Source organism: Scyliorhinus torazame, chromosome 4 (assembly GCF_047496885.1).
Source record: "Scyliorhinus torazame isolate Kashiwa2021f chromosome 4, sScyTor2.1, whole genome shotgun sequence".
Lineage (NCBI taxonomy): Eukaryota > Metazoa > Chordata > Chondrichthyes > Carcharhiniformes > Scyliorhinidae > Scyliorhinus > Scyliorhinus torazame.
Genome location: NC_092710.1, coordinates 117,944,879 through 117,966,465, shown reverse-complemented (window position 1 = coordinate 117,966,465; position 21,587 = coordinate 117,944,879). Strand labels below are relative to the sequence as shown.

Genomic DNA, 21,587 nt, shown 5'->3' with positions numbered 1-21,587 from the left:
GCCTTGGTGGTCCACCCGCCCCCACCTTCTCTTCCCCCCCCCCTTCCTCCCCGTTCTGTCCATTGTTGGCTTTGAACAGATCTTGGAACAGGCTGATGAATTGCCCCCACGCTTTGTGGAAGCCCTCATCCAACCCTCGGATGGTGAATTGATCTTCTCCAGATGGAGAAATTCCGATAGGTCTGCCAGCCAGTCTGCAACTGTGGGTGGCGCTGCTGATCGCCAGTCAAGCAGGATTCTCCGGCGGGCAATTAGGGAGTAAATGCAAGGGCGCGGCCCTCTTCCCCGTGTGATGTGAAGGCCATCATGTGACTTTTAACACATCTGAAAATCCACCACTACGGTTGTACTATACTCTGCCCGTTAAGTGCACACTTTACTCCTTGGAACCAGTTCACAACTATTTTCTGCACCTGATGGCCTGCAACCTTTTTCCTTTCCCAACCTGATAACTTCTAATCCTCGAATTGACTTTCTTGGTGAGGACTGCCCTGGAGATTCCTCCTCTTAGTCAAAGCTATGTGAATATTGTAGCCTTGTTTAAATCCTTATGAGCTTGGAATCTTCAATCTAAGCATGGTGAATAATAAAGACAGTATTTTCTCTGCTTCATGGGAGCATCAGAAATAGGAGAAGGCGTAGGCCATTGGGCCTCCTCAAACCTACGCCACCATTCAACTAGATCATGGCTGATCTTCAAGCTTGAAGCCATTTTCCTGCACTATCACCATATCCCTCAAAATCGTTAGTATCTAGACAAATTTTGGTCTGTCTCGAATATACTCTGTGACTGAGCCTTCCTAACCCTCGAGGCTAGAGATTGCCAAAAGATTTTCTAAACAAGAAATTCCTCTTCATCTGGACCCTAAACGGACCACCTCTTATAGATTCCCTACAGTGCCGAGGGAGCCATTCGGCCCATTCGAGTCTGCACCCGACCCTCCGAAAGAGCACCCTACCTAAGCCTACTTCCACCCCTTATCACTATAACCCCACCTAACCGTCACATATTTGGACTGTGGGAGGAAACTAGAGCACCCGGAGGAAACCTACGCAGACACCAGGAGAAAGTGCAAACTTCTATAGAGGCATACAAAATGATCAGGGGGTTAGATAGGGTGGACAGTGAGAGCCTTCTCCCGCGGATGGAAATGGCTGGCACAAGGGGACATAGCTTTAAACTGAGGGGTAATAGATATAGGACAGAGGTCAGAGGTAGGTTCTTTACGCAAAGAGTAGTGAGGCCGTGGAATGCCCTACCTGCAACAGTAGTGAACTCGCCAACATTGAGGGCATTTAAAAGTTTATTGGATAAACATATGGATGATAATGGCATAGTGTAGGTTAGATGGCTTTTGTTTCGGTGCAACATCGTGGGCCGAAGGGCCTGTACTGCGCTGTATCGTTCTATGTTCCACACAGTCATCCAAAGCTGGAATCAAACCCGAGTCCCTGGTGCTGTGAGGTAGTAGAGCTAACCGCTGTGCCACCATGCACAGAGGCCGTGTCACCAGCTTATAGACCCCCACCCCCACCAGACAGGGGAAGCGTCCTTTCTGCATCACCTTGTCAAGCCATATAATAATTATGTATAAATAAAGCAAAACACTTCGGATGCTGGAAATTTGAAATAAAAACAGGAAATGCTGGATTAACGTAGATGCATCTGTGGAGGGAGAAACAAGTCCATATGACCCTTCTACAGAACTGAATTCTGTATGTTTCAATAAGATCACCTCCCATTCTTAACTCCAGAGAATATAGGTCCAGTCTCCTCAATCACTCCTCATGGGACAATCGTGCCATCCCAAGGATCAGCCTGGTGAACCTTCGTTGCACACTCTGTGGTCAGGGTATCCTTCCCTGGGAAAGGAGACCAATACTGTACACAATGCACAGGCATGGTCTCACTAAGTCTCTGTACAGTTATGGCAAGATTTATTTACTCCTGTACCTAAATCCTATTGCAATAAAGGTCAATATAACTATATAAGTGCCTATATCATAAAATTCCTCATTTGAAATATGTCAGTGATAACTTTGATTAGAAAGAAACACTTTGTCAGAACTTATTTATGTCCTGAGCAGAAACATCGAAAATAGGAGAAGTAGACCATTCAGCCCTTCGAACCTGCTCCTCCAGTAAACATGATCGTGGCTGATCGTCTATCTCCAGCGCTCTCCCCATACCCCTTGGCATCTTTAGAGTCTTGAAATCTATCTATTTCCTTCTTAAATATATCCAGTGATTTGGCCTCCACACCCTTCTGTGGTAGAGAATTCCACAGGTTCACCATCTGAGTGACGAAATGTCTCCTCCTCTCAGTCCTAAATAGAAATCCCCATATCCTCACACTGCGGCCCATTGTTTCTACAGCCTCTAGCCAGAGGAAACAACATCCCTGCATCCAGACTGTCCACGCCCGCCAGAATTTTATGTTTCAAGAGATCCCCTCTCATTCTTCTAAATTCCAGTGAATACAGGCCCAGTCTCTTCGATCTCTCCTCCATTGGACAATCTTGCCAGCCCAAGAATCAGACTGGTGAATCTTGCTGCACTCCCTCTATGGCAAGTATAATCTTCTTTGAGTAATACTCCAGGTGTGGTCTCACCAAGGCTCTGTACAATTACAGCAAGATTTTGTTACTCCTGTACTCAAATCCTCTTGCAATAAAGTTCAACATATATGTTATATACGCAATATCATAACATTTCTAGTTTCTGAATGTCAAAGCGGAGCTGGCAATCCGAAACCAATGTTTAGTAAATGTTCTTTTGGGGAATGGGCAATAACTGAAGCCTAATAGTTCCCTTGAAAATTGTCTTCCCTTTAATTGATCTCGGCTTCCTCCTTTTCTCCTGTCAGTTCTGTAAATGAGAGCCGTCAAGTACTGCAAGAACCCGAGTTTGCACAGTCACTGCTAAGAGACCCCAACACTCCAATCATCCGCAAATCCCGAGGCACCTCTACACAAGGAACATCCACTCACGCCTCCTCGCAGCAACTTGCCATTATGGATGACCAGAGGAGCAAGGCCGGCAGTGTCCACAGTAAACTCAGCAGTTACCATGGTAGCCTTCACAGGTCACGGGACGGCAGGTGAGCTAAACCATGACAGAAACACCACAGCAAATCGCATACGAGGGAATCTTTTTTAAAATTAAGTATCAAATTGCAACTACATGTTCAGTCTGCATTATCCTATCAAACAACTAATTTTGGATTTCACATAGTCTGGTTAAACCAGAATTGATTTTTGACATTCAGGTATAAGGGTTAAGAGGAAAGGGTCAGGTGACAGCGGGCTGTGTTGTGGGTGAGTTGATGTGCCACACAGCCCTTTACCAGTGTGATATCATGGGCAAGAGGCATCTCAACTGCAGAGATGTAAATTTGAACTAATGGATCTATGAATGCCTCCTGTCAGCATTGTTTCACAGAGAGAAGAGAGCACAGCTATATGATGGGTGGGAGTAGAAAAGCTGAAGTCGCACAGTGTGCCCCTTATTCTCATGTTAGTTGAAAAGTAACAGAACCGAGAGGTGCAGTACCGTGGTTAGCTCAATTAGTACCCCCAAGGTGGCAGTTTTAATCCCCATACTGGCCACTGAGGTGTCAGTCTCATGGTCCATCCAGCCTTTCTACCCTTCGTACTTCTAAAGAGCATACCCACCTGGACAGATCTGAACAGGCTGAGCCTCTTTACCTTGGAGAAGAGAAGGCTGAGGGATGGCCCTGAGGAGAAAATATGAATAGATTTTATATGATAGACATAGAGAAGATGTTTCCACTTTCAGGTGAGACCAGAGCTAGAAGCCACGCTTATAATAGAGTCACTAATAAATTCCAAGGAAATTCAAGAGGGAATTCTTTACCACACGGGTGATGAGAATGTGGAACTCTGCAACACACAAAGCAGTTGAAGCAAGTAGCACAGAAACATTCCAGGAGGAGATAGATAAGCACAAGAAGGAGAAAGGTGTAGGTGGATATGCCCAGGGAAATAGGTTCACGTGGAGCATAAATACTGACATAGACCAATTTGGCCCAATGACATGTTTCTGTGCTATAAATACTGCGTAAAATCACGTAGTGATATTCTCAGTTAGCCAGATAATTATTTGTTGCAATTCAATCCAAGTTCAGCAACAGTAGAACACAATGCAGTGTTCAGATACGAGTTCTAATGACCTTCTTTTTGCTATTCGATCTATGTAGAATGCTCGTAAACTTGCAAAGTGTTGATTGAAAAATATATCTCAGTCATGAAGATTAACTGCTAAAGTAGCATTGCTGATGTGGCACACAAGGAGCAGTAGACCGGGCTACAGAGTGGAAGCCCTGATGGCATCTTAAATGGGGAAACATTCAAGATTCAATGACCCCTAACCCTGGACCAGTTTCCCAGCCATTTTCTTCAATAAACAGTTGATCAGAAACAAGTAGAATTAGTTTGGAGGGAAGAGAAGAAAGCCTATTTGTTTATAAGCCCATAAAATAGTTGGTGTATGGCAGAAATGAGTTAATGAAGGTAATACAGCAATCATAGGGAACTTTAATCTTCACATAGAATAATTTGGAGGAGTTGTTCCTAGAATGTATAAAAGAGCATTTTCTAGACCAGTATGTTGAGGACCAGGCTATTTTGGATTGTTGTGTGAGGAGCAGGGGACCTTAATGATCTTGTAATTTAGGGACCTTTAAGGAAGAGTGACCATAATATGTAGAATTTAATATCGAGCTCAAAATAGGATTATAAATCTAAACAAAGTAAACTAGGTAGGAATGGGTGAGGGGGGGGGGGGTTGCTTAAGGTAGATTTGGAAACTTCTGGCACGATTTAATGCCCAAAAGTCAAGAATCCTATTTTGGGTGCCAGTGGGGTGTTTCTCAGTACCTGCAATGCCGAGATCGACCCTGCTATCAAATGGGGCTCTTGTGGGGGGTTTTTTGGCCTCAGTGAGGAATGCCCTGCCGAGGCCACCTTAACCTCACTTCCTGCAATGAGGAGCTCAGCGCAGGAAGAGATTGGGGCACTGTTTTTAAATGCCACCGCAATCTCTCGGGCACCCCCTCGGATGCCCCACTGCAGCCTTTGGACCCACTCCAACTTTCCTCTTCCGGGGTCCTTGAGCCCCACTTCTTAAAGCCCCCAGGCCCGATTCCTAGCACGGGAAACCTGGAACCTGGGCACTTGACACCGCCAGCCTGGCACCCTGACAGCACCATTTGGGCACCCTGGCAGTGTCCAGATGGCAGTGCCAGGGTGTCTAGGTGGCAGTACCAAAGTGCCAGTCGGGCAGTGCCCAGGTGCCAGCAGAAGTGCCAGTGTCTGAACACCCGGGGGCCTCCACTGGCCTGGGCGATCCCCTCCACTGGTGCTGTTATGCCTAGTCCATGTTTAAATGAGCCTAATGGATCACTTCAATATGTTAACGAGATCCGGATGGTGACGCCTTGTGAGATCTCTTGGGATCTTAGGAGGCTTTCCAAGAGTCGTAAATCTCACGAGAGGCCTCTTGCGCGACTTAACAGCCTTGTCACGTCACCGGGTTCGGTGCGAAGAGGCCGTTCGATCACACCCTACCTTAAAAGACATAGCAATAGCTAGCATCTAAGAAATTGATACCTAAGTTGCGATGAATACACTCCTTTAAGGCACACAAAACACAATGGTCAAGTTGCTAACGCATTGTTAAAAGATAGTATTGAGATTTGGAGGGCGGCGCAGTGGATAGCACTGCTGCCTCACGGCGCCAAGATCACAGGTTCGATCCCGGCTCTGGGTCACTGTCCGTGTGGCGTTTGCACATTCTCCCAGTGTTTGTGTGGGTTTCGCCCCCACAACCCAAAAGATGTGCAGGGTAGGTGGATTGGCCACGCTAAATTGTCATTTAATTGGAAAAAATTAATTGGGTACTCTGTATAAAAAAAAAGATGGTATTGGATCAAAGGTAGAGCTTATTGCCAAAAAGAGTGGTCAGTCCAAGAAGCCTGGGGAGATTTTAGAATTCAAAAAAGGAGGACCCATAAATCAATTGGGAAAGAAGAAAGGGAATGTGAGAATTGACTAGCAAAAGGCATAAAAGGAGTTTGTACGTGTTTCTGTAGGTATGTAAATAAGAAGTTATTGAATGTAAACATGGGCCCATTAGAAGCAGAGACAGGTGAAATTATAATGAGGAATAAGGAAATGGCAGACATTTAAAAATAGTGTTTGCATCTGTCTTCGCAACAAAAGGCACAAAAACATTCTGAAAGTAATGGAGAAACAAGGGAAGAATGAAGAACTTAAAGAAATCTGTTTCAGTGGAGAAATGGTATTTAAGGGGACTCTGGAAATCAATCGTATGGACTTGACCTTGGATTTTAAAATAAATAGCTACAGTGATAGTGGATGCTTTGGTTTAGATCGTCCAGAATTCCTTGGATTCTGGAACAGTTCTCAAGGATTGGAGGGTAGCAAATATAACCCAACTATTTATTAAAAAAAGGAGAGAAAACAAGGAACTGAAAGTCAGTTGACCTAACATCAGTAGGAGGCAAACTGCTAGAATCTATTACTAAGGATGTGGTAATGGAACTTAGAAAATCATAATATGATTAACCAGAGGTTTCAAATTTATGAAAGGAGGTATCATGTTTGACAAATCTGTTTATTGTCCGAGGAGGTAACTCATAAGATGGAAGGAGGAATCAGTGGGTGATGTATATTTGGACTTTCAAAAAGCATTCACTAAGGTGCCACAGAAGAGACTTATACACACTGGGATTGACAAAGCGTCATTCTCATGTGAGTGTCCCTTTAAGAAAGGTTTTGGTCTTATCACATGGCTTCAGTGATGTCATTGTGGGGGTGGAGCTGGGCTGTGGCTGTGTGAGGGTAGGTTAACTCCATAATATACTTTGGAGTTTCTAAACCCTGGCCCATAACATCACCCAGACTCTGAACGTTAGCTTCCTTCTCTCTCCACAGATGCGGTCAGACCTACTGAGATTATCCAGAATTTTCTGTTTTTGTTGAGGTGATATGAGTATGGTTTAAGGATTTGGTTAATGGACAGAAAACAGAGTAGGAGTGAACAGGTCGTTTTTAAGGTTAGCAGACTTAACTTCTGGGGAGCTGCAAGGATCAGTACTTGAGCCTCCGCTATTTACAATCTATATTGGTGATTTAAACAAGAGGACTGAGTGTAACTCATCAAAGTTTGTTGATGATATAAAGTTACATGGAGGGTAGCATGGTGGCGCAGTGGTTAGCACTGCTGCATCACGGCACCAAAGTCCCAGGTTCGATCCCGGCTCTGGGTCACTGTCCGTGTGTAGTTTGCACATTCTCCCCGTATTTGCATGGGTTTCGCCCCCACTACCCAAAGATGTGCAGGGTAGGCGGATTGGCCACGCTAAATTGCCCCTTAATTGGAATGGTACTCCAAATTTATAACAAATTTAAAAAATATATATATAGTTACATGGAAAAGGAAGATAGCGAGGAGCATAGAGGGCTTATAGATGGGTTAGGTGAGTGGACAAGAACACAGCAGACATGATACAAAGTGATTAAATTATATATTTGTGGAGGAAAAATTAAAGAAAAGAATATTTCTGAATGGTGGGTGAGAGATTGGGAAATATTTCCATTCAAAGGCACCTGTATGATCTTGTATATGAATTGTAGAAATTTAACATGCAGGAGCAGCAAGCAATTAGGAAGGTCTGTGGTATGTTAGCTTTTGTACAAAGGAATGAGATGAAAGAATAGAGAAGTCTTACCAATTATACAGAGCATTTGTGAGACTGCACCTGGAATACTGTATACAGTTTTTGTCTACTGTAAAGACGAATATACTTGCCCTGGAGGGAGTGAAACAGATTGTTCTAGGAGGTGAGATTGAGTAGACCAAGACTATATTTCATGGAGTTTAGAACAATGAGAGGTGATTTAATTGAAACAATTAATGGGGACTTGACAGGGTAGATGCTGAAGAAATGTTTCCCTAACTAGAGAATCTAGAACATGGGATCACAATCTCAGAATAAGGGCCAGCCATTTAGCTGAGATGAGGAGGAATCTTTGCAATTCTGTACCCTGGAGAGCTATGGATGCTCTGTCGCGAATGTACTCAATGGCTCGGTCAATAGATTTTTGGGTACTTAAGGCATTAAGGAAATTGGAGTGAGAAACAGATCAGCTATGATCTTATTGAACGGCAGAGCAGTTTCAAAGGGCTAAATGATGTACTTCAGCTCCAATATCTTGTGTTCTAGAACAGGAAAGTCCATCTCTGATGTCAGCTAGGTCATGTTGGGGGCTCTCTGCTTATCCTCAGCCCCGAGAAGGGTGCACGTACAGACATTGCGGAGGGCAAAGCCAGGGCGGTTTATGAGGGCCCATGTGATGGAATAGTCTGCAACATTCACAGAGGTTTATGCATGATATACGGCAACAGCAGAAGTGGGTGTGACTGGGAAAGGAGACAATTGGAGAAAGGACTACAGCAACTACATTTTTGAAATTCTGTTTGGAAATCCTGTTTGCACCACAAAATCAGAATACTGTCTTCTTAAACAAAATGGGCGGGATTCTCTGACCCGTCGGGTCAGTGCCCCCGCCGGCCTCCGAATTCTCCCACCCCCCCAAAAGTCACCGCGGCGCGAATCACGCCGCCCACCTCGGAGAATGGCGGGGATCGGCGCGACTCAGGGCCGCCAAATTTCTCCGGCCCTCAATGGGCCGAGTTCCCGCCTGTTTTTACCGGGTCCTACCGGGGGGGGGGGGGGGGGGCGATCTGGCCCCGGAGGGTGCCCCCACGGTGGCCTGGCCCGCGGTCGGAGCCCACCGATCCGCGGGCGGGCCTGTGCCAGGGGGGCACTCTATTCCTACGCGCCGGCCGTGTAGGCCTCCGCAATGGCCGGCGCGAAGGTGAACCCCCCTGCGCGGGGATGACGTCAGCAGACTCTGACGCTCCCGCGCATGCGCGAACCCGCGCCGGCCAGTGGAGTCCCTTCGGCCCCGGCTGGAGCGGCGCCAAAGGCCTTCCACGCCAGTCGGCAGGGCGCAAACCACTCCGGCACCGTCCTAGCCCCTGAATCCTCCGCAACTTTGGGGCATCCCGACGCCGGAGTGGTTCCCGCCACTCCACTACACCGTTTCTGCCCGCCCCGTCGATTCCCGGAGAATCCCGCCCAATATATTCCACAAACTAATGCCCAGGATCCTGTCAACACAGTCCAACTGAGAGAGAGAGAGAAAGTGCAGAATTAAATTGGAGGGTTGTAATTAACATGGCATTTGGGTGTAAACATCTGTAGACCGCAAAAGGGCAGAACTGGGATTGGTGCAGCATTTCTGATGTGCAGGGAGAATGTTAGTTGAGGTTTGGAGGTCCACTTCTCAGTAGCAATTGTTGGGTCCAAAAACCCATGCTACAATTCTGAGGCTCCACCATCAGTGCTCAAACAGGAGATTAGCACTGAAACACCTTGGTTTGTGGTCTGGACTCTCTCTAGTCCATGATGTTTTATAAACACTTTGAAATACTAACCTGCTGCCACGTGATGGTTAATGAAAATTTGGCTATTGTTTTTATTAGATATACACCGTGCAGCTTCAGAGGTCTGGATGAACGTTTGGTACATGGTAGTCTGCCAAGGCTCAACGACCAATCCCGGCAAAGCAGCCTACACCGCCTGAATGACCAGTCCCGACATAGCAGTATCAGGGACCTGACGAATCCAGCAACCCACATCACTCATGGTACCAGCATGAACCGGGTCATCGAGGAAGACTGCACAAGTGCCTAAACAAAGCCTCTTATCCAAGGCAAAGTGAAGGGGGCACACCTTTTAACAGAAGACAAGTTACAAAGTTACAAAGCATTTGGAAGAGGGAGCTCCTTTTCTGACACACTGTGATAGGTCAGCAATTGAGAAATAAATATTAGGTCGTATTAATTGCAATCTCAGCCGGTGCCACTAGTGCTGCCAAGGAGATTTAAATGGTTGCTGACACAAATGTGGCTGAAGTCTTCTTTGGAACAACACAAGTTTAGCTGCAATACAACTGTGGAAACAAGTGTGCAAAGACAAAAGAGAAGGAAGCTCAAAGCTGAGCTTGGCTTCTCATTCCTGACATTCTGCGATTGGCTCTGGCTTGTCTGTAAAACAGACGGAATAAGGAAGCTTGAATTCCTCTTCAAGGCTGATGATTATCCTTAAAATTTAAAACCTCTTTTTTTATATAGCATTGTTCCGGCATCTTTAAATGAACATGTACATTTCTGATGCAGAATTTGAGTCCATACTGTTGTCTACATGTTGGTCATAAGGATCATTGCTTTGAACTATTTTTATTAAGTTTATGGCAGATTTGGCAAGGACATTAATAACAAGCCTATTAGTTTTCAGGACTCCCATCTCCAAGAGATTAAACCCAGTTGTTAGAAACATGGTATTAAAGTAATAATAAAATGATGTGTTAATGTTGCATTAACTTGAAATTAGGTACGTTTTGTAGCGGGGCTGATGCAAAGTTTTTGTTATTTGTGTCAGTTACTTGCGAAGCTACCTCAAGGTGGCCCTTCTACTATCTGTCCAATTGGTCTATTAACAGATGAGGCAGCTAGACAGGCTGACTAGTCTATCACTGGTGCATTTCTGTTTTGGTTGCATAAGCATTGCTGAAGAGGGCTGGTGTTGGAGAGAGTTATGGTCCGAAGTGTGCATTTAGGGATGAGCAATAATAGCTGGCCTTGCTAGTGATGCTCACACCTCATGAAAGAACAAAAAGAAACGGTGGGGAGAATTATACTGGGGTGGGGGTTTGATCTGGAACGTGTCACTAAAGTGAATTGCAGATTGCACTCACCTCAACGGTATGTTATGCCAGTTACTGAGGGAGCTTAATGGCTCTGGAGTGATATTGCCCCCACCCAGCTCTGACATCCACTTCAAAAGGAAAGATGTAATTTGGACAAATGGATTCTACTGCTGGAAACTCCACCAGCAACTCTGGGTTTGTTCATTTGTTGCTTTTTCAACCAAAATTATTCCTTGCTGATATTTGTATCTATCCAATACACTTTCAATTACAATTTGCCTGGAATGAACTGAAACAGGATTTTAAAAAGTGAAATCGCCCTGCAAATATCTTTCCTGCCGACTGTTTATCTGAACCTCAGTCCAAAAAGGTGCTTCCAAACACTCACCAGTATTTTCACAAGGTCTTTGCTGTGTAATTAAATACCACATGAATTTTGTACCAAAAATATTCACCTAGTATTCCACTGATTGCAAAGGGCAATGAAGGCTCTAAGACACATACAATTCATTCACTGGTTTCATCCACAAATCAGTGACACCTCTTGAGTTAGGCGGTAATGGGTTCAGGCCCCATTCCAGAGTTTTGAGTACAGGATCTAGGCCGCCACTGCTATGTCAGTACTGAGAGGTTGCTGTACTGTCAGAGGTGCTATTTTTCAGTTGAGACATTAATCCATGTGTTCCTCCTCAGATGGGCAGGAAGAAATCCCACGATACTATTCCAATATTCCCTCCACAACAACATCACAAGCTTCTGATGTTTGTGAGATCTTGTGTGCAAATTGTCTGCTGCATTTCCAACATTACAACAGTGATTCCACTTCAAGTCCTTAATTGGCTGTGAAGTGTTTCAGGATACCGAGGTTGTAAAAAGTATTGCAGCAATACAAGTTCATTCTTTCTAAGCAATCTGATTACTTTAATGAAAATTTCTCACGCTGCCTTGTATCAGCCTGCATGATAACTTTGGGGTACAATAATGTCATTCCTTTGTGACTTAGGGTGGATAGTGGTGCCTCTCACACATGTATTGCAGAAATATTGGTTACAGCAACGAAGAAGGCTATTTGGCCCATCTTACTGGCTCTCTAAGAGCTACTCCCCAAGTCCCACTCCCTGGCCTTTTCGCTGTAGACTTGCAAATTATTTCTCTTCAGATAATTATCCAATTCCCCTTTGAAAGCATTGATTGTATCTGCCACACCATAAGGAATGCGTTCCAGATCCTTACCATTCCCTGGGTAAAAACGTTTTTCCGCATGTCACCTCTGATTCTTTTGCCAGTCACTTTAAATCATGACCCTTCTGCTGACGAGGACGGTTTCTCGCTATTCATTCTGTTCGGGCCCCTCATAATTTTGTTTCCATCCAGCAAATCTCCTCTCAACCTTCTCTTCAAAAGAACAGCCCCAGCTTCACCAACCTAACCACGTAACTGCATTCCCAGAATCATTCTCGGCGATCTTTTCTCTCCAATGCTTTCATATCCTCACTGAAGTGTAGCATTGAGACCAAATTGAGACTGAACCACTGGCCGCCCAGTGGTTGAACTGGAGGTTCGGGAGGGCCAAGCCTCTCACATTTATTCTCCTTTGTAGGACCTTCTTCCTAATCCTCCGGCTGTTCTCTCCCCAAACAAACGCCATGATTAGTTTGTCCACTGTGGTGAAAACGTTCTTAGGGATGTAAATTGGGAGAGGTCTGAACAGGAAGAGGAACCTGGGCAGTACATTCATCTTGATTGTCTGCACTCTCCTTGCCAGGGAGAGTGGGAGTGAGTCCCACCTGTGCAGGTCCTTTTTAACTTCCTCCACCAGACTCATCAGGATCACTGTCCAGTCGTGGGTTATTTGGATCCCCAGGTAACAGAATTTGGTCTGGGCCAGTTGAGTGGCAGATTCCAGAACCCTGCTACTCCCCCCTTCGGATCCACAGGGAAGATTTTGCTCTTACTCGGGTTAAGTTTGTAACCTGAGAAGGCTCGAAACTCATTTAGAAGTTTCATAATCCCTTCCATGTTGGCCAGGGGGTTTGAGATGTGGAGGAGCAGGTCCGCATAGAGCGAGACTTTATGCTGTCTCCCCTTTGGATACTCTCCATCCCTTCGCTGCTCTCAGAGAGATTGCCAGTGGCTCAATTGCCAGGGCAAACAGTGGCAGGGACAATAGGCATCCCCACCTCGTGCCTCTGCAGCCGAAAGTATGCACGGCTGGTGGTATTTGTTCATATACTCGACATGGGAGCGCTGTATACATAGTTTCACCCACGAGGTGAACCCTGACCCAAATACAAACCGTTCCAGTGCCTCTGGGATGTTCTCTCCCCGGATGGGTTCAGCAGGTGGCTGATATTTACTGTTAGCTGTCTACCGTTGACAAAGTCTGTCTCATCTTCCGTTACTACCTCTGGCATGCAGCTCTCCAACCACCTCGCTAGCGCTTTCGCCAGAATCTTGGCATCAGTATTAAGGAGTGAGATGGGTCTGTAAGATCCACACTTTGTTGGTCTTTGTAATTTTGGGGATCGGTGATATCGAGGCCTGAGCCAGCGTTGGTGGCAGGGTTCCCATCGATAGGGAGTCAGTGAACATTTCTTGTAGGTGTGGGTCCAGTTCTGGCGCAAACCATTTATTTATTTTTAAATTTTTTTTATTTAGAGTAACCAATTTGTTTTCCCCATTAAGGGGCAATTTAACGTGGCTAATTCACCTACCCTGCACGTCTTTTTGAGTTGTGGGGGTGAGACCCACGCAGACACGCGGAGAATGTGCAAACTCCACACAGACTGTGACCCAGGGCCGGGATCGAACCTGGTCCTTGGCACCCTGAGGCAGCAGTGCTAACCACTACGCCACCATGCCGCAACAAATTATTTATAAACATCCGCCGGGAATCCTTCCAGCCCCGGTGCCTTCCCTACCTACGTGGAGTTGATGCTCTCCATGACTCCCTCCATTCTAATGATGCTTCCAGACACCATCTCCTATCTTCCCCCACGACCGGCATGTCCAGTCCATCAAGGAACTGCTTCATCTTCGAGTCCCCCTCCGGGGGCTTGGAGGTATACAGCTCTCGGTAGAAGGTTGAGAAGGCCTCATTAATCTGCTCTGGCGCTGCGACTAGTTTGCCGCACTTTTGCTTTAGCTATTTCTCTCGTGGCTGCCTGCTTTCTCAGCTCGTGAGCCAGCAGGTGGTTGGCTTTGTCTCCATGCTCACCGTGTCAGGTGGAGTTGGTGTACTGCAACTCCAGTGGAGAGCAGGTCAAAGTCCATTTGTAGCTTTTTCCTCTCCACCAGTAGTTCCACAGTCAGGGCCATGGAGTACTGGCGATCCACCTCGACTGTTGCCTTTTGTCCTCCTTCCTAGCTTTGAGCATCCTGTACTCAATAATTTCCCCCCTTATCCCACTCAGTGGGCAGCACAGTAGCATAGTGGTTAGCACAGTTGCTTCACAGCTCCAGGGTCCCATGTTCGATTTCCCGCTGGGTCACTGTCTGTGCGGAGTCTGCGCGTTCTTCCCGTGTCTGCGTGGGTTTCCTCCAATAGTCCAAAGATGTGCGGGTAAGGTGATTGGCCATGCTAAATTGCCCTTAGTGTCCAAAAAATGTTAAGTGGGGGTTACGGGGATAGGGTAGATACGTGGACTTCAGTAGGGTGCTCTTTGTAAGGGCCGGTGCAGTCTCGATGGGCTGAATGGCCTCCACTGTAAATTCTACGATTATCACCACCTTCAGCGCCTCCCTGAATGTGGAGGATGAGACCTCCCCATTCTGGTTGCAGGTTACATACCCGTCGATGGCTCGTGATATCCGCTCACAGAATCTCTTACCGGCAATGAGGGCTTAATTTAGCCTTCATGGGTGGCGATGAGCCTGGCCTGTCTCCAGCTCACATCTACATAATGTGGAGGGTGGTCGGAGATTACGATTGCAGAGTACTCTGCTCCTATTATCTCTGGAAATACTGATTTCTCCACTACGAAGAAGTTGATCCTAATGTTGAATCTGTGGACCTGGGAAAAGAAGGAGAACTCCTTCCCGGGTGCGTGAACCTCAATAGGTCCACTGTCCCCATTTGCCCCATGAAGGCTTTCAGCTCTCTCACCATGCTTGATAGTTTCCCCGCTTTGCGGCTGGATCTGTCTTTCCGTGAGTCCTGTACACAATTGAAGTCTCTCTCTTTCTGTGCTGCAACCCCCTTCCCATTTCCCCATTATTCACTGCTAGCCTGCTCAGAGCGATCTTTACCTTTCCTCACCCGCTGTGTTCCTCTACCCACCTCCCATTTCTACACCTTACCACTCTCACCCATTTCATTTTTCTCACCCCCTCACTCTTGGGACTTGTAACAGATTGAAAACGAGGCAGCCTTACCCTGCGAATTGTCCTTTAAAGTCCGTTCTCATTGCTGCTGCTGTCTTTCCAGTGCATGTCTGCACACAAATTGTCCGGTTCAGCCGGTGCGGTGAAATAATGTTCTTTTCCTTGAAAGGTTACCCATAGCTTGGCTGGGTACAGCATCCCGAACTGTACCTTGTTCTTGTACAAGGCCGCCTTGGCTGCGTTGAATTCGGCTCGGCGCTAGGCCAGGTCTGCCCCAATGCTCTGGTATACCTGGATCAAGTATTCATCCCATTTCCAGGACCATGTATGACTCGCTCAGTTCAGGATCCTCTCTCTATCCTGGTACCAGTGCAGCTTTGCCATGATGACCCGTGTCTACTCTCCCAGTTTTGGCCTCGGTCAGAGTAAACTGTGGGCTCTGTATATCCCTGGAGGTTTGGGGAAGTTCTCCAGCCCCCCCCTCGGACCAGTTTACCGAGCATCTGGGCCACTTATTTCATGGGGTTCCTGCCCTCAATACCCTCTGATAGGCCCACAATGCGGAGGTTCTTGTGGCGCAATTGGTTCTCTTAATCCTCTACCTTCCCTTAAGTGTTGCTTTGGTCGCCACCAACCTTTCCACCTCCATCTCCAATGAGGCAATTCGGTTGCTTTTTCCAGCTCCCTTATCAGCGCATCCTGTGCCTCCCAACTGTTGCTCCGTCTTTTCCAGCATCTCCTTGAAGGGGGCAAGGGCAACCGTGACCGCTGCCTTCACCATTGCCATCATCATCAGCTTAATAGTGTCTCTGCTTTAGGAGATCCTATGTTAGGAGCTTCAATCACTGGCTTATTGGCGGGTAGTCCACCGTGTGCATCAGTGACCCGGCCCACTCAGTTGCAAACCACTCCATCTGGCTCCATGTGTTCGCTGCCTCGATCTTTCTCTCCAGACTCTCGCTACCTCTACCATCTCTTCAGCTTTTTAAATTGTTTGGTTCACGGGCATCTCTCTGTATCTGTGGTGATCTTTTTGCAACCCTTTTACTATTTATGTGCCCAAAGACATTTGATTCTCTATTACATTGGTTGTCAGTCTCTTCCCTCCTCTCATTGCTCTTACTACTTTTTTCACTTTCCTTTTGGGCTTTCTTTATTCAGTCTGGTTATCATTTGTATTGTAAAATTAAAATCTGTCATAATAGTCTTTATTATTGTCACAAGTAGGCTTCCATTAATACTGTAATGAAGTTACTGTGAAAAGCCTCTAGTCGCCAAATTCTGCCGCCTGTTCAGGCACACTATTCAGAATGTCCAATTCACCTAACAGCATGTCTTTGGGGACTTGTGGGAGGAAACCGGAGCATCCGGAGGAAACGCACACAGAAATGGGGAGAATGTGCAGACTCCGCTCAGACAGTAACCCAAACCGGGAATCGAGCCTGGGACCCTGGCACTGTGAAGCAATAGTGCTAGCCACTGTGCTATTGTGCTGGCCATTGGCCCTCCCCCTCTCCTTACCCCCTTTTTCTGCTTCTTAACCTCTCTCGCCACCCGGGGGCCTCTGATTTTGTTTGCCTTACCTTTCCTCCTTGTGGGTTGTACGTAAACTATCTCCTCTTCAAAGGCAGTCCATTGTTGAATTATAGTTTTACCTGACAATCTTTGATTCCAATTTACCTGGGCCAGATCTGCTCTCGCCCAATAAATTCCTTCTACTCTGGATTGCCCCTTGTCCTTTTGGCATTGCTAACCAAACCCCTATACCACTCTGATCATTGTATCCGAAATGTTCCCCTCCAAGTAATCCACTTGATCCACCTAATTTTCCAGAATCTGACCTTGCAATCCTTCCTTTCTCAGTAGACTGGAAACATACTGCTGTAGAAAAGTCTTCTGAACATATTCCCCTTCTCTGCCCTTAACTCTATATTACTATCCCATTCTACTTTAGAACTATTAAAGTTCCCATTATAACTATACTATTGATTTTGCACTTGTGTAATTTCTTTACCATTTTGTTCTTCGGCCATTATTGTTCTCTATTATTGACATTATACTCCTCATCCCTCTTTCTACCTACATCATAGGGACTGATATGACTGCTGGCTGATATTCCTCTCCCTTTGGAGTCCTTGATGTATTCAGAATGAGATGTGCTCAGGGGTTTCCTGAACTACATACCTGGTCCTCCTGGACTGCCGGATGGTCATACGTACCCTATCTGCCTGCAAATCCTTAAGATGGGGGTGAGAATGTCATGAAACATGCTATCCACATGACGCCAGCTTCTACTAAAGGGCCAAAATTTGGAGCTCCAGCTGCTCCAGCTGACAACACTTTCTGTGATTGTCGGTGACACACGAGAAGCATCCTAGAGGCCCTAACCCCTTGCCTTTTTCAGTCTCCCCGAGATCGCTTGGATGAGGTGAGACTGATTTCACAGTGAGGTGAATGGAGAGCACAATCATTTTAATTGATTAATTGGTGCAACTGAACTCCAAGTAAATATTCAAAATAAAGATCACTTGTTATTTGATTTAAACAACAGGTCTCCTAACTGTTCTCTGGTATTCCAGAAAGGGTAAATTCAAAAATCTCAGTCTGAAAATTTGAATTGAGTTTAATGACTTTCCTCCTCCAAGCATATCACTAACCTCCTTCATGCAAGGTCTTAACTGTTTGTGAAGTCTTCTCTACATTCATCGGTTTCCTTCAGGTCACACCTTCTGGTGGAATTGCTAAATATTAGTATCTTTGTTTCCTTCATGACATTTGGTAAAGACTAAATTTACTGCATCTACCTGTTTAACTTTTAGCTTATTTATCAACATTATTGTCCTCAAAATCTTCACTGGCCTCCAGAGATGTGTTCCAAATATTTAAATTGCTAAAGCTGTCCTAATGTTTGATCTTTTCTGACCACCCGGAAAGAATACAACGTAAAGCAGAATAGAAAAAGCAACTCCTCACTCACCTTGATTATCCCAACGTCTTTCTATTGCAGCATTTCTGTTCTATTGATATTACCAAGCTTTATATTCCTCTGTACTTTTCCCTTGTTCTTGCAAAGTTCAATAAACAGTATCCTATGCTCTCGTTTCCCAGTACTTTGACTCGGAAACTTCTTACCTCTCTACGACTGTGTCAATCTTTAGACTTCCCAAACCCAAACTTTGCTTTGTCTAGCATAGAAAAATCTCAAAGGAAGAGGGGATAACTAATTCCGTCCATTTCACACCTCCCTCACCCCCGAAAAGTCATCCTAATCTCAATCCTAATAGGTGATGGCATGTTACAAGGCGTGTAAACAGGAAATGATAGGGAACTGAACAAAATTTCAATATCAGGGCTTTGTAAAGAATCAAAATAGTCAAAAGAATCCCATGAAGATTGAGAAAATGTAAGTTTTTCTGTTGTAATTTGTAATTTAAAGTTATTCTGGGGCAATTGTAATGTCTGCACTTGATTTGATTTATGTGAAGCACTGAAACAAGTGGTTGTATTATTCACAATGCCACCTGGTGCTGGTTTTGTTGACACTGATTAATTGTTGACTTATGGTGAAAGCAGTTGCCGGTATTAACTTACCTTTGCCGATTTCTACCCCTTTGTTACTCAGCAGCTCCAATTGGAAGCCACTGGGTACACTGCACCTGCCCCGAGGCTGATTCGATAACAGGGAGGAACTGCTCATTTTTATAAAATCAGAAGTCACAAACCTGATGCCCATTACTACTTGTGCTCAATCCCTCACTTTGTGCAGTTAGCACATCTGGCTACAAGTCTGTCATTTTTAGAACAGATTAGCAATGCTAAAACTATACTGCTGGCCTGACTGCCACCCTCAATCAAATCAGAGTGATGGGCTGACACACAGTAGCTGCCACCAGCACCTTCCTGGTTTGAGGCAGCAACTAACTGCAAGCCATGTTCTAGGAGTTTGTTACTCCTTCTGACAGCAAAATTGTTGGGTTGTTGAACACCATTGACTTTACCATCAGAAGCAACCCTGTGGAAGAAAGGGAACATCAGTTGGGCTGTGTCCAACACTAAAATGGCAAAGGAGAAAAAACTTGTAACTTGCACTCGCCCCATAAAGAACCTTCTTGTTTACATTAGAATTGTGTTCAGATGTTTAGTTTCAGTCAGTCTTTTTTTCAGTTTTTAGCACTTTAACTGTGATTGCATAGATGTGAGATGTAGTAGTTGTAAATTAGACTTTTTTGAGAACAGTACATTTTTAATAAAATAATAAAATCATGATTTCCCTTTGTATTGTGTGATTCCAATCATTTATCAGTTTCTTTTAGTTGAATTTTAATTTTTAACCTAATCTGGTTGCAGCGTTTGGTTTTTGCACATACTCGTTTGACAGTTCAGAACAATTCATTAAAATTCATTTTTTTTTAAATACTGCATTTATATTCAAAAGTTATTAAGTGTTTCAGAAGTTGATTTGCGCAAATGTACTCCTACATTTGCACAAAATGACAGAGGCATCCATTCTTACGCTGTTAGTCCTGATGTAAAAAATATGTTTTTGTTGAATGAAATGTAGCTGGATTTTTAATGTCATACTAAGTTCATAATTACTGCTAAGCTTCCACACTGGCCTGAATGAGAAATGTTATATTTAGTAACTGTCATATACTATTTTTTTTTATTTTATTTTTTTTATATTTTATTGAAAATTTTTGGTCAACCATCACAGTACATTGTGTATCCTTTACACAATAATATAACAGTATAAGTAACAATGACCTGTTTTATAAACAAAGAATAAATAATATATAACAAAAACGAAAACTAAAACTAAATGGCAACTGCCTTGTCTCAGATAAACACTCTCCAAAAATATGATTTAACAGTCCAATATACAATTATTTATAGCAACGACCTATACATATTATACATATATATTAACAACCCTGAGAGTCCTTCTGGTTCCTCTCCTCTCCCCGCCCCCCCGCCCCCCCCCCCCCGGGCTGCTGCTGCTGCCTTCTTTTCCATCCCCTCTATCTTTCTGTGAGGTATTCGACGAACGGCTGCCACCGCCTGGTGAACCCTTGAGCCGATCCCCTTAGGACGAACTTAATCCGTTCCAGCTTTATAAACCCTGCCATGTCATTTATCCAGGTCTCCACCCCCGGGGGCTTGGCTTCCTTCCACATCAACAGTATCCTGCGCCGGGCTACTAGGGACGCAAAGGCCAAAACATCAGCCTCTCTCGCCTCCTGCACTCCCGGCTCTTGTGCAACCCCAAATATAGCCAACCCCCAGCTTGGTTCGACCTGGACCCCCACTACTTTCGAAAGCACCTTTGTCACCCCCACCCAGAACCCCTGTAGTGCCGGACATGACCAGAACATGTGGGTGTGATTCGCTGGGCTTCTCGAGCATCTCGCACACCTATCCTCTACCCCAAAAAATTTACTGAGCCGTGCTCCAGTCATATGCGCCCTGTGTAACACCTTAAATTGAATCAGGCTTAGCCTGGCACACGAGGACGATGAGTTTACCCTACTTAGGGCATCCACCCACAGCCCCTCCTGAATCTCCTCCCCCAGCTCTTCTTCCCATTTCCCTTTCAGCTCATCTACCATAATCTCCCCCTCGTCCCTCATTTCCCTATATATATCTGACACCTTACCGTCCCCCACCCATGTCTTTGAGATCACTCTGTCCTGCACCTCATGCGTCGGGAGCTGCGGGAATTCCCTCACCTGTTGCCTCGCAAAAGCCCTCAGTTGCATATACCGGAATGCTCATATTTCTCGGTCAGCGCTCCCAGACTTGCGAACTTCCCATCCACAAACAGATCTTTCAGTTGCGTTACTCCTGCTCTTTGCCATATTCCAAATCCCCCATCCATTCTCCCCGGGGCAAACCTATGGTTATTTCTTATCGGGGACCCCACCAAGGCTCCCGTCTTTCCCCTATGCCGTCTCCACCGTCCCCAAATTTTCAAAGTCGCCACCACCACCGGGCTTGTGGTGTATTTCTTCGGTGAGAACGGCAATGGGGCCGTCACCATAGCTTGTAGGCTAGTCCCCCTACAGGACGCCCTCTCCAATCTCTTCCACGCCGCTCCCTCCTCTTCTCCCATCCACTTACTCACCATTGAGATATTGGCGGCCCAGTAGTACTCACTTAGGCTCGGTACTGCCAGCCCCCCCCCCCCCCTATCCCTACTACGCTGTAAGGATCCCTTCCTCACTCTCGGGGTCTTCCCGGCCCACACAAAACTCATGATACTCTTTTCGATCCTTTTGAAAAAAGCCTTCGTGATCACCACCGGGAGGCACTGAAACACAAAGAGGAATCTCGGGAGGACTACCATTTTAACCGCCTGCACCCTCCCTGCCAGTGACAGGGATACCATATCCCATCTCTTGAAGTCCTCCATTTGTTCCACCAATCGCGTTAAATGTAACCTATGC

General features: G+C 45.6%; 1 protein-coding gene across 1 annotated transcript in view; it reads left to right on the top strand.

The window, feature by feature from the left end:
* LOC140410448 (frizzled-3) overlaps positions 1 to 19,420 on the top strand; it is a 190,610-nt gene extending 171,190 nt beyond the window's left edge. The window contains exons 7-8 of the mRNA XM_072498544.1: positions 2,868 to 3,101; positions 9,596 to 19,420. Coding sequence (XP_072354645.1) covers positions 2,868 to 3,101; positions 9,596 to 9,806 — 445 coding nt within the window. The 3' untranslated portion in view covers positions 9,807 to 19,420. The remainder of the gene's footprint in view (positions 1 to 2,867; positions 3,102 to 9,595) is intronic.
* Positions 19,421 to 21,587: the final 2,167 nt, after the last annotated feature.